We start from the raw sequence: 13,453 nt of genomic DNA on the forward strand, positions 1-13,453 counted from the left end.
TGGCCAGAGCTATGCCATTCTTTAGGGAGACACTTAGCACCCTTCCATGCAAGAACACAAAGCCTGAGAGTCATTATGGCCTCTTCTAAGCCAACTGCTAAGCCTCAAAGCAAGGATGTGCCAGGCATTCCAACATCACCACTGCCACCGTGGGACAAGGTTCAGTTTAAGTGTACAGGCTTATTCCCCACCCCCAACCCCCCTAAAAACAGGTTCTAGCTTTCCACCTCTTCTTGGCTGGTAGTTCTCTACAGAGCGGTTCTAGTTTGAGCATCTCTTCTTAACTGTCCCAGCTGCTTCTTAGATTCTTTCTGGTGCCCTGTAAATAACACCTTTAGTAACTTGAGGCTCTGGGCTGAGGTCAAGGTTCCAAAAATCTGGTGTGTGACATCTCTAAAGGCCAATAGCTTTTCCCTGCTTTAAAGGTAATTACATACCATATTCTATAGCCTAGAAGATCTTGCTCTTTTGGGAAAGTGAAAGGCCACAAGGACATGCAGAACTGAGGGGAAGCAGATTTTCCCACAGAACTCTAGGCATGTTCCCTTTTATGCTTTAAGTTTAGTACTTCAATATACTGAAAAGTGTGCTTCCTTCCAAACTAGTTTCTGCCTAGAGATGATTCCCAGGGAGGAGGAAGGAAGTTACTGGCTTCATATCTCCACCTAAAGTTAGGATACCTAACAGGACTCTGACAGTATTCCTAGAAAAGAAAGAAGGCCCCTCTCACCTTTGCCGCTTAACTCTCCAGCAGGCTGAGTATGGTGATGGTACTTTGTACACCTCAATTTTACCTGTATATGACCTCTGCCCTATTCCCAGAGGCTCTTGTGAGGCATCGTGACATTCTTGCCTAGAGACATAACCTGCCAAGAGCAGCTGAGTCCTCAGATCCGTGTCTAGTGTCTAGTGTGGGTGCACCAGAATCTACCTGGTCTTTAGGCTGGCATCCCAATGATACTTGACCGTTTCTCAGCAGTCCTGCTGGTATCAGGTACTCAGCCAGGATCCCAGCTCTTACCTTACCCAAACTGAACTATTCAAGCTCAGCACATTTCCTAAGAGAATAATCTGGTCACTGCCTCAGCTTAAATGTCATGTCATTTTTTTCCAGAAAGCCTTCTCTGACCTGGCAGAAGAGCAAGGTATCCCAGCTATATGCTCTTACAGTGCCATGTAATTTTGCTATCATAGCATTCAACATTTAACACAGAGTATTAGAATTCATCTTTCAATGTGGTGAAGACAGAGACTCTCTCTTTTTTTTTTTTTTTTTTTTTTTTTTTTTGAGACGGAGTCTCACTCTGCCGCCCAGGCTAGAGTGCAATGATGCGATCTCGGCTCACTGCAACCTCCGCCGCCCAGGTTCAAGCAGTTCTCCTGCCTCAGCGTCCCCAGTAGCTGGGATTACAGGCACCCACCACCACGCCCAGCTAATTTTTGTATTTTGAGTAGAGACAGGGTTTCACCATGTTGGTCAGGCTGGTCTCGAACTCCTGACCTCAGGTGATTTACCCAACTCGGCCTCCCAAAGTGCTGGGATTACAGGCATGAGCCATCGCACCTGGCTGAGACTCTGTCTTTTCACTAAATAACCTCAGGGCCTGACATGTAGTAAATACTTAATACATATTTGATAGACGGTTATTCATCTGATAATTACTGATTGGTACATCTCTGCATTTGGCACCATACTAGGCACCAGGGATACAGTAGTTAGCAAAATCAGACATAATCTCCTGCCCTAACCAAGTATACATACTAATTACCTATGTCACAAACTGGCATAAAGTTATAGCTGTGGTATTATGAAGAAGAACCTGGTGCTGTGATTCCCCACAGCAGTGACAACTGAGCTAAGATAAGTAGGAAGGGTGGGACGTTAAGGAGAAGAGAGGTGGGCAGAGAGAAGAGCACTCCCTGCAGTAGCTGCATGCAACATATGCACAGGCTTGTGATGAGAGGAATGAGGATGGCATGTCCAACTTGCCAAGGAAAGTGGGATGAGGCTGGGAGATGACAGGGCCGAGACCACACAGAAGCTTGTGGGCAAGGTTGAAGCTTCTGGACTTTAATCCTAATTACAATGGTAAATCACTGAAGGATTTTAAGCTAGTAAGTAGTAGTGAAGATGGAAAAGGGCCACCTGAGATAAAATGGGCAATATTTTGTGATGAATTTGATATAAGGGTGAGGGAAAGAGGTATCAAGGAGAACTTGTCTAATGGATAGATGGTGGTGCCATTTATTGAGATGAGGAACAATGGCAGAGGACCTCACTGTTGGAGGTGAAAATCACAAGTTTGGTTTTAGACATGTTGAGTCTGAGGTTCCAATAAGGATGTGCATGCAGTTGTCTAAGATCTCTAGGGGTCTGTACTAGAAACAGAAATACAAATTTACAAGTCATCTGTGAAAGGTTGTAACTAAAGAAGAGGGGCATGACTGAGATCTATTAGGGAGAAAATACAAATTTGAAGAGAAAAGGTGACTCAGGATCAAAGTTTGAGGAAGGTCACCATCTAATGGCTGGGAAGGGAATTCTACTTTCTCTGTGAAGAGGTCAGGGTCTCTACCGAGAAAAGGGGAGAAAGTGTGGACCAGAGATTTAAAAAGAGTAGAGAGTGGGAAAGAGAGCTGACCACAGAAACATGGAAAGATAGCTGGGCCATATTCAGGACCTATCTGAAGTGGGTGATCACGAATTTAAAGTGGAATGAGCTGGGCGTGGTGGCTCAGCCTGTAATCCCAGCACTTGAGAAGCTGAGGCGGGCAGATCACTTGAGGTTAGGAGTTTGAGACCAGCCTGGCCAACATGATGAATCCCTGTCTCTACTAAAAATAGAAACATTAGCCATGCGTGGTGCACGCATCTGTCATCTCCTGAGGCAGGAGAATCACCCGAACCTGGGAGGTGGAGGTTACAGTGAGCCGAGATCATGACACTGCACTCCAGCCTGGGCAACAGAATGAGACTCCATCTCAAAAACAAAAAAAACGTGGACTCAAGGCCAGGTGTGGTGGCTCATGCCTGCAATTCCAGCTTTGGAAGGCTGAGGCAGGAGGATTACTTGAGCCTAGGAATTCAAGGCTGCAGTGAGCTGTGATTGTGCCACTGCACTCCAGCCCAGGCAATAAAGTGAGACCCTGTCTCAAACAAACAAACAAAAAACAACAACAACAAAAAACCAGTGGAATAAATCTGCCCTGTTATGTTCTTTTTTCCAGCAGTGCTTGTTGCTCTTGTGTACACATACAGAGAACACATAGTTAAATGAACAAATAAAGGACCAAACAAGTAGTAGAAGACAAAGACACTTGACACACTTCAGGAACAGAAGCAAAGATGAAGAACAAAGTCTTCTGCTGCTGTGATAAGGACTCTATTCCTCTATTTGACCCACAAATAGCACCCACATCCCACTGCTAACCTTTAGTAGAGCTGGAGGCTGACGCAGGTCGAGAAGATCGTTTACGATGTCCATTTTCCACACTTTCAGAAGCCACAGTTGGCTCTTCAGTTCGGGAGTTTCTTCGGCTCGGGATTTTGGACTTTTCAACTATCTCTTTGGGCTCACTGCTGACAGAAGCAAAAAATTTCCAAGCAGGTGAGGGAATCAGGCCACACAAACAACGGGCTCTTCAGATAGTTTCATTCGTAAAGTAGGAGACTAAGAACTATATAGTTATTCTGGAGAGAAAGCAGTTCAACCTGGGGCAATAAGCACTATTGCCTTCTATATTACTGGGGGTTTAAAAGCGAGTCTAGCTTATTACATTAGTAAAAACAAAATAGTAAAGCATAATGTTGGTGAAATTGTAGAAAAACTGGTAAAAGACATAAAAAAAATTGGAACAAAACTCCCCTAATTCCTCACCCATTTTCTTATCTTTTTTTCTTTTCTTTCTTCTTTTTTTTCAGACAGAGTGTTACCCTGTCGCCCAGGCTGGAGAGCAGGGGTGTTATCTCAGCTCACTGCGACTCCTACCTCCTGGGTTCAGGCAATTCACCTGCCTCAACCTCCTGAGTAGCTGGAACTACAGCCATGTGCCACCATGCTCTGCTAATTTTTGTCTTTTTAGTAGAGATGGGGTTTTACCACACTAGCCAGGATGGTCTTAAACCCCGACCTCAAGTGATCCACCCACCTCGGCCTCCCAAAGTGTGGGATTACAGGTGTGAGCTATTGCACCAGGCCCCTCATCCATTTTCCTAAGGTAGGAATAGTCCCCTTCAAAAATTACAACATTTTGGATTTTGTAAATGTTTAGAATCATGAAAAAGGTCTTTAATATGTCTGAAAATTGCTAATAACTCAAAATAGTATATAAACCTAGGAAATTATTAACATATATTGGCATTTACTAATGATCCTGGTAGAGTCAGATAACAGCATATTAGAAGCCACAGTATGGGGATAATTCACCATATACTGCTAGGTATATTGATTGTCCCCACCCCAAACCCCTTTTCTTAGTATATGAAGATTTAAAATTGGTAATATTCACTGTTATTGAGGATACAGGAACAAAAACATTTACATACACTCCTAATTGGAGTGTAAATTGTGTAACCTAGCAGTTCTCAAAAGGAGGCAATTTTGCTTCTTAGTGGACATTTAGCAACGTTTGGAGACATTTTTGATTGTCACAACTTGAGGAGAAGGGTGCTACTGGAATCTTTTGGGTACAGGCCAGGGATGCCACTAAACATAAGCCCCACACAACAGTTATCTGGCCCCAAAGCTCAATAATGTTGAGGCTGAGAAACTCTGGTGTAACCCTTGACTCAGCAATCCCATTTCTAGGTGCCTAAGGAAACAAATCTTTTTACAGAGCTCCACACATAAGGAAGTTAAAACATTTTATTTGTACTAGTGAAAACAGAAGACCTAAATGCCTAACGATAGTAGATTAGTTGGCTAAATCATGGCACATCCATATGGAGTCATGAAAAATCATGTTATTTAATGACAAAAACGATTCGCGACACATTACCAAGTGGGAAAAACTTACCAACATAATGAACAGTATAATTCCATTTTCATTGTTATATATGTTGAGTATATATGTAACTACATATGAATAAATATGAGCTATATACACATAAATCTTTTGTTGTTGTTGTTTGTTTTTAAGATGGAGTCTTGGCCGGGCGCGGTGGCTCAAGCCTGTAATCCCAGCACTTTGGGAGGCCGAGATGGGCGGATCATGATGTCAGGAGATCGAGACCATCCTGGCTAACACAATGAAACCCCGTCTCTACTAAAAAATACAAAAAAATAGCCGGGCGAGGTGGCCGGCGCCTGTAGTCCCAGCTATAGGGAGGCTGAGGCAGGAGAATGGCGCAAACCCAGGAGGCGGAGCTTGCGGTGAGCTGAGATCTGGCCACTGCACTCCAGCCTGGGCGACAGCGCGAGACTCCCTCTCAAAAAAAAAAAAAAAAAAAGATGGAGTCTTGCTCTGTCACCCAGGCTGGAGTGCAGTGGCACGATCACAGCCCAGTGCCAACTCATTACAGGCGTGAGCCACAACGCCCAGCCCTATACACATAAATCTGACACAATATATTTGGGTGCATACTGTGTGAAAAAGACTAGAAGTAGATGAACTACTAGTTTGAGTTGTAGGAATACTGGTTTACTGGTGAGTTATTTTCTTCTTTGTAATTCTCTGATCTGAATTTCTGGTTTTCTTTAATGAACTTTTTACACTTTCATGGTTCAAAAATGCATGTTAAAATTATTAGAAAAAAATTCCTTTAGACAATTAAATTTGCTTGCAAGACATGTACCAAATACAAATAATGCAACAAAGCAAAAAAAAACTGGTCAAAAGGCTGCCTCTTCTGGGAAGTCTTCCATGACCTCATTTCCCAAGTACAGCCGTCTCTTTTGTGTCTTGGGTTCCCAGTCTTTATCTGGCATTCTAGAGCACCCATCAGATTGTACATCATGTTCTATTTTAATGTTTTGTGCCTTCAACTAGACTGTAAGCTTCTTAAGGACACAGACCATAACCTGACTGTCAACTATCCCTACCCTTCCACTGTTCACTCCTGCCAGAGGACCCTTTGCTAGTAGCACCGTGGTTGGGAACTGGGCCACACTGTTCACTCCCATAGTTTTATGTATAACAGCTGCCCCACACCCAACCATAAGCCAAGGTAAGTCAAGGAGAGGTGAGGCTGAAGCTGGGGTGGAATTACAAGTCAGAGGGATTTACACCTCCTTTGAGAGGTAGTGAAGACGACTTTCTGGCTAGGAGCCCAGAAAATGGTCAAAGCTTCTGAGGAAATAAAATTCTTTTAAAAAAAAATTTTTTTTTTTTTGAGATGGAGTTTTGCTCTTGTTGCCTAGGCTGGAGTGCAATGGTGTGATCTCGGCTCACGTCAACCTCTATCTCCCAGGTTCAAGCGATTCTCCTGTCTCAGCCTCCTGAGTAGCTGGGATTACAGGCATGCGCCACCACGCCCAGCTAATTTTTGTATTTTCAGTAAAGACGGGGTTTCACCATGTTGGCCAGGTTGGTCTCGAACTCCTGACCTCAAATGATCCGCCCGCCTCGGCCTCCCAAAGTGCTGGGATTATAGGCATAAGCCACCATGCCCAGCCGAATTTTTTTGTTTTTTTTGAGGCAGGATGTCACTCTGTTCCCCAGGCTGCAGTGTGGGTAGTGCAATCATGGCTCATTGCAGCCTTGACCTCCCAGGCTCAAGTGATCCTCCCACCTTAGCCTCCTGAGTAGCTGGGACTACAGGCAAGTGCCACCATGACCAGCTAATTTTTTATTAATTTTTTATTAATTTTTCGTAGAGACAGGGTCTCCCTATGTTGCCCAGGCTGGGCAACTCCTGAGCTCAACCAATCCTCCCTCCTTGGCCTCCCAAAATTCTGGGGTTACAAGCATGAGCCACTGTACCTGGCTAGATGGTTCCTAATGAAAGTGCCTCTTTCTCCTGGCAAAACAAAAGCCACAGCAAGACTATCCTGTTTTTTATGGTCAATGCTCAGGTATCGCTGGAAACAAATACCCCAAAGGCATTTTTGGTCTAATTAGCTTCTTTCTCTAGACAAATCGCTGGTGCATGTTTGAGAAATGCAGATGAATTCAAACATTAGCCCAATCCAAATAAAACCAGACAGGCAGAGTGGTATAGTAGGAGTAGCAATGAATTTGGAATGAGATGAACAAGGGTCAAGTCTTAGCTATGCATTTATTGACTATGCTATTTAATGCTCTATGTTCTAGACTCTTTTTTTTTTTTTTTTTTTTTTTTTTTTAAGATAGAGTCTTACTCTGTTGCTCATGTTGGAGTGCAGTGGGCAGGACTACGGCTCACTGCAACCTCGACTTCCCTGGGCTCAGGTGATCCTCCCACCTCAGCCTCCCAAGTAGCTGGGACTACAGGCGCGTACCACTATGCCCAGCTAATTTTTTGTATAGACAGGGTTTCACTATGTTGCCCAGGCTGGTCTCAAACTCCTGGGTTCAAGCCATCTGCCTACCTTGGCCTCCCAGAGTGTTGGGAGTACAGGTGTGAGCCACCGAGCCCGGCCATTCTAGACTCTTTTTTCTTTTCTCTCTTTTTTTAGACAGAATCTCACTCTGTCGCCCAGGCTGCAGTACAGTGGCATGATCTCGGCTCACTGCAACCTCCGCCTCCCAGGTTCAAGTTACTCTCCTGCCTCAGCCTCCCAAGCAGCTGGGATTATAGGCATGTGTCACCATGCCTGGCTAATTTTTGTAGTTTTAGTAGAGACGGGGTCTTACCACGTTGGCCAGGTTGGTATCAAACTCCTGACCTCAAATGATCCGCCCGCCTCGGCCTCCCAAAGTGCTGGGATTACAGGCGTGAGCCACTGCGCCCAGCCTTGTTCTAGACTCTTGATCTATAAATCCCATCTTGTCTGCTGCAATACATAGGTTAAATGTCAGGGCTCTGAAGTCAGAAGGCTTGGGTTTGAATCTAACCTTCACCATTTACTAACTCTGTGACCTTGGGGAATTTAGTTAACCTTTCTGAGCTTTAGATTCCTCATCTATAAGACAGAATTTACTTTCCTAATAGATACTGTGAAAACTAGATGAGATAATACATCTAGGGCGCTTGTAGCTCAACTATTAAGGATGCATGGCATGGAACAACATTCAAATAAATGGTGGCTATTAACCTCCTCACAGGGATGATATTAAGATTAAATGAAAAAAATATTGTGAAAGTGTTTTATGAAGTTGCTGTACAATTATGAGAAGTTCTTTAAAATATTATCCAGTGCATTCCTACACTAAAAGAGGCAAGGCTGGGCATGGTGGCTCACGCCTGTAATCCCAGACGCTGAGACGGGTGGATCACTTGAGGTCAGGAGTTCAAGACCAGCCTGGCCAACATGGTGAAACCCCGTCTCTACTAAAAATACAAAAATTAGCTGGGCGTGGTGGTGCACCAAGATCGTGCCACTGCACACCAGCCTGGGTGACAGAGCAAGACTGCCTCCAAAAAAAGCCATGACTTTTGGAAAATGGTAATATTCCTCTCCATAGAGCTAATGAAGTTGAAGCCATAGATGTATTTCATTTTGTAGGGTTATGTGGAGCAGCACAGTGTAACAGAAAAAAGCACAGGTTTTAGGTCAGATCCTGCCTGGCTTTCTCCTTCTTTCGCCTTGAGGGTCAAACAACTGTTCTTTAGAAGACAGTTGCAAGGACTATTATTAATATCAATGGTAACAACAGCTCCCATATATTGAACATTTACTATTTCCTCATTATGCTGAGTGCTGAACGTGTTACCTCATTCAGCTTTGAAAACAACCATAAAAGGTAGAAACTTAGCCTCCAAGTTTTATTAAGAGAAATGTTACCTCTGAGGGATTAGGACTCAAGACATCTCTCTACGTTAGCAGTAAAAACAGACTGGCGTGAGAGTGAAGGAAAAGGACAAGGTGAAGAGAGGTTTAAAGACTGAGAAACCTGATACCTTTCAAAGAGGCTTATGCTGTGTTCATGCTACGTCTGCAGAAATGATCATCTTACCTTTGTCCAGAGACTATGCCAGCATTTACCTCCAGCTCTGTAAAAAAATGTAAAGGATAGAAATGAAATGTGGGAGCTGCCACGGAGAGAAGCTAGGAGTCTACCAGAATTCTCAATGCCCTATTTAGGCTAAAGTGTCCCTGTGCCCAGAAGGATTCTCACCCTACATGGTATGGAGACAAAGCTGGCACAGATACAACTTGGTTTGTTTGAGACATAAGACACTTGGTCTATTTTTATTTCTACGCCACACTGTGAAATAACCTGTTTGGATTAATAGAACTAAGTTCACCCTTCCTCGTTTGTATCTCATCCAGTTACAACCAGGTTAGCAAAATAAGTCTCTTCCTCTCATGTGGAAGAGACTGTTTTCATTTTAAAACATCTCCACCTTCTTGGCATTTTTTAAAAAAAGCAATCTTCAAATATGTCTTGAATATCTATTAAGGATGCATTCTTCTCAAAAGGACTTCCTCACTGAGTGTTAGAGGGCATAGTGCTTTGCTTTCAGATATTACCTTTAGACCCCATTCTATTCCTTTCTTTCTCAACCTCCCAGCAATGCCCTCCAAGCAAGGAAAATCTCAGTAATTCGTCTCACAGTGTTTTGCATCAATAAGCACACTCTGGGTTTGCCAGGCACTTCTTCCTCAGCACCAGCAGAAAAACATTTGCTTTCGCTATTATGTGCCTTTAGGTAGTTCCATCTTTTCCAAAAGCCTTCCCTGATGTACCAGAGAGCGGTGATCTATCTTGCCTCTGGCCTCCCATAGCCCTACACCTGTTCCCCCATTGAGGGAATTCAGCACCTCATTACTCAGTGTATATGTCTAACCTACTCTACTAATTACATGGTAACCTTAAAGGCAGTGAAGTTAGAGTGCCTGGTTCAAAATTTTGGCTTCAATGCTTATTAGCCATGTAACCTTGGGTAAATTACCTGACATCTCTGTGCTCAGTGCCTTATCTAAAAAATGGGAATAACCACATTACTCACTTCAAAGTTAAGAAGATGAAATAATGCATGTAGAAATTTTAGTATGGCAACTGACACTTAGTCATAACTCAATCTTATTAGCTATTATTATTGCTATGAAGATCAGGTTGATGCAGCCTTCCATGTAAGGAGGTTGGACTACTCTGCCTTTAATGCAAGGTGCTAGTAGAAGGGAATCTTTAATGGGACGCTGAGGCAAAGGAATTGCTTGAACCCAGGAGGCGGGGATTGCAGTGAGCCAAGATCACGCCACTGCACTCCAGTCTGGTGACAGAGCAAGACTTCGTCTTAAAAAAAAAAAAAAAAGGGAAGGGAATCTTTCTTCTCATTGCTGTTTAGCCTCCTGTATTTGTACCCACAAAGCCTGAAAACCCATCCACAAGAAATAGACACCAATTCACTGAGTCTCTGCTACTTTGCTGGCCTGGCTGGAAGATATAAACTCAGGTAATGTGTGCTCAAAAGTGAAAAAGACTCAAGTCAAAAGAGGTGCTCATACTGTTATTTTATTTTTTTGAGACAGGGTCTTACTCTGTCCCCCAGGCTGGGGTACAGTGGTGCTCACTGCAACCCCCACCTCCAGGGTTCAAGCAATTCTCCTGCCTCAGCCTCCCAAGTAGCTGGGACTACAGGCACACACTACCACGCCCAACTAATTTTTGTATTTTTAGTAGAAACAGGGTTTAGACATGTTGGCCAGTCTTGTCTTGAACTGGCCTCAAGTGATCCGCCCGCCTCGGCCTCCCAAAGTGCTGAGATTACAGGCATGAGCCACCGCACCTGGCCTGTTTTTATTTTTGGGGGGACGGTCTCACTCTGTCTCCCAGGCTAGAGTGCAGTGGGATCACAGCTCACTGCAGCCTCAACTGGACTCCTTGGGGTCAGATGATCCTCCTACCTCGGCCTCCCAAGTAGCATGCATGCCAAGCCCAACTAATTTTTAAAAATTTTTTGTAGAGATGGCGTTTTGCTATGTTGCCCAGGGTGATCTTGAACCCCTGGGGCTCAATCATTCCCCCCGTCTCAGCCTCCTAAAGCACTGGGGTTACAGGCATGAGTCATCACACCCAGCCTAGTTTGCTCTTTTTTTTGAGACAGAGTTTTGCTCTTGTTGCCCAGGCTAGAGTTCAATGGTTCAATCTCCGGCTCACCACAACCTCTGCATCCCAGGTTCAAGCGATTCTCCTGCCTCAGCCTCCAGAGTAGCTGGGATTACAGCCATGTGTACCTGTAGGCACACACTACCATACCCAGCTAATTTTCTATTTTTAGTAGAGACGGGGTTTCTCCATGTTGGTCAGGGTGATCTCGAACTCCCAACCTCAGGTGATCTGACCGCCTCGGCCTCCCAAAGTGTTGGGATTACAAGCGTGAGCCACCGCGCCTGGCCTAGTTTCCTCTTTTAAAACAAGAAAGTTTGATGCTTTTGAGAATCTTAACACTATCACTGCTGATTCATAAGTAGAGATCAAGAAAGTTCGATGAAGGTAATCAGTGGCTCTGAGGGATGTTAAGGATAAGGAGATTCATTTATACCAAACTTCAAAATGGAACAGGATTCTTCAGCCAATTACTGTGAGAAGGGGGGAAAAATGATATGGTAAATCCTATTTTCTAGAGTAGGGTTGGGGCAGGAAATGGAATTCCCTTTCTCTTTATAGTTACTCCTTTTCTTACCAAAAATGAGTTTTGCTGTATGACCCCTCCTTTAAATAATGTGCTCCATTCCTACCCTTCTCAAATATCAACATGATGTCAGGTATCATGTGGGCAATGGCAACAAAGAAAGCATCTGGGTGGCTGGGCCGGGTGCCGTAGCTCACACCTGTAATCCCAGCACTTGGGGAGGCTAAGGCAGGTGGATCACGAGGTCATGAGATCAAGACCATCCTGGCTAACATGATGAAACCCCGTCTCTACTAAATATACAAAAAATTAGCCAGGCGTGGTGGCAGGCACCTGTAGTCCCAGCTACTCGGGAGGCTGAGGCAGGAGAATGGTGTGAACCCAGGAGGCAGAGCTTGCAGTGAGCAGAGATCGCACCACTGCACTCCAGCCTGGATGACAAAGCAAGACTCTGTCTCAAAAAAAAAAAAAAAAAAAAAAAAAAAAAAGACTCTGGGTGACTGAAATGTTTTTTGCTCGCACACTACTTTCAGAGGCCTGATTTTATTCAGAGTGCGCAGTAGAAAGTCCTATCCATCACATAGGATGTAGCATTCTGAAGTAGGTTTTAAAATAATCACAAACTATACCTTACTTTTATTGGCTCAGATTCACAAAATTAAGCATGGCTACTATTTTTTTTTTCTTACTTTGTCAAGTATGTGAATTGTAGTTTCAATAGATTCTTACCTCTGTGGGAACCAGTCAGACCTTTTTTTTTTTTTTTTTTTTTAACTCCTCAGTGATCTACAGTGACAAAGAATCAGGCGAGACTAAACTGTACCATATCTGATATTCATCTGCCTCCAGTGTGTAAAGGCAAACCAAGGGCTGTTACTGCCATCATCCTCATGTATTCTGAGCTGACCCTGATCCCACAGCAGTTATTTGTCAGATTACCATGGGCTCCTACTTCCAGAACTATCATCCCTTGTGCTATTTACAATATATCGGTCACAGGGAGAAACTTAATGCCACCCAGAGATGACTGAAATGACTCTGCCTCCCTGGAGGAATGGCTACCACATTGTGGCAGAGATTCTATGAACAAGACTCCACTACTGTCATGATAATAAAATTACAAAGTGCATTAATGCTTGCCAGCCCCGTAAGTCACCATATGCCAGTTATTCAGCTGCCAACCATGGATGCCAGGGTCATAGAACAGGGAAAACTCTGCAACAGAAACCCATGGCTGGGTGGCAGACAATGGGCACAGAGATTCCCTTCTTGAGTTCCTTAGCTGACACTATGAATGCATAAGAGAGCAAGCTGGTCAGGGGGAAAATAATCTCAAGTAGAACTGCACAAGCTCTGCTGCTCAACCAAAGTCTGCTCTGAAACAAACAGATAAAATAGTTCCAGCTACTTCCTGGCATAAGAACACATGATGCTGAGGACAGCAGTAGTTCCTTCACATGTAACCCATCCCACTCCAAGATGTTTTTCCAAAGTACACCTTACCTGGTCTGGCAACAGAGGCCTGCAGTGCTGTGGTTGAAGTTTCCTTTGAGACTAAATTCTGCGACGGGGCTAAGGCAAGGAAAAAAAAATTACAGACCTTTTACTTTCTTTTCTAAACAAAAAGAAAGCATTAACCTAATCAAGGGCTAAGTAACTGCTGAAACAATATACTCTTAGAGGGCAGTACTCAAAATTGGCCTCGAAATTACAAGTACATTTTAAGACTTACTAAAAAAATTAATTACCATAACACTCAGTACCAATGACTACCATTTAGGGGTATAAGCTTTT

General features: G+C 43.8%; 1 protein-coding gene and 1 long non-coding RNA gene across 19 annotated transcripts in view; one reads left to right on the forward strand and one right to left on the reverse strand.

Annotated features, from left to right (window-relative positions):
* Positions 1–13,453, reverse strand: part of NCOA6 (nuclear receptor coactivator 6) — a 119,393-nt gene that overhangs the window by 10,711 nt on the left and 95,229 nt on the right. For 13 of the 18 annotated variants that reach the window (XR_013399788.1, XM_077951487.1, XM_077951486.1 and 10 more), the window contains 3 exons: positions 13,163–13,231; positions 9,037–9,073; positions 3,432–3,580 (listed from right to left, as the gene is read on the reverse strand). Coding sequence is in view for 15 of the 18 variants with exons in the window: in XM_077951487.1 (XP_077807613.1) it covers positions 3,432–3,580; positions 9,037–9,073; positions 13,163–13,231 (255 nt within the window). In the remaining 3 variants the exon portion in view is untranslated. Of the gene's footprint in view, positions 1–3,431; positions 3,581–9,036; positions 9,074–13,132; positions 13,232–13,453 lie in introns of all 18 variants that reach the window. The other 5 variants (XR_013399787.1, XM_077951489.1, XM_077951492.1 and 2 more) reach the window with 2 other exon arrangements.
* On the forward strand, positions 3,882–12,293 carry LOC144332067 (uncharacterized). Its single transcript, XR_013399817.1, has 4 exons — positions 3,882–5,407; positions 5,506–6,375; positions 10,873–11,235; positions 12,261–12,293. It is a non-coding gene; the product is annotated as an uncharacterized LOC144332067 (long non-coding RNA).

This window comes from Macaca mulatta, chromosome 10 (genome assembly GCF_049350105.2).
Source record: "Macaca mulatta isolate MMU2019108-1 chromosome 10, T2T-MMU8v2.0, whole genome shotgun sequence".
NCBI lineage: Eukaryota > Metazoa > Chordata > Mammalia > Primates > Cercopithecidae > Macaca > Macaca mulatta.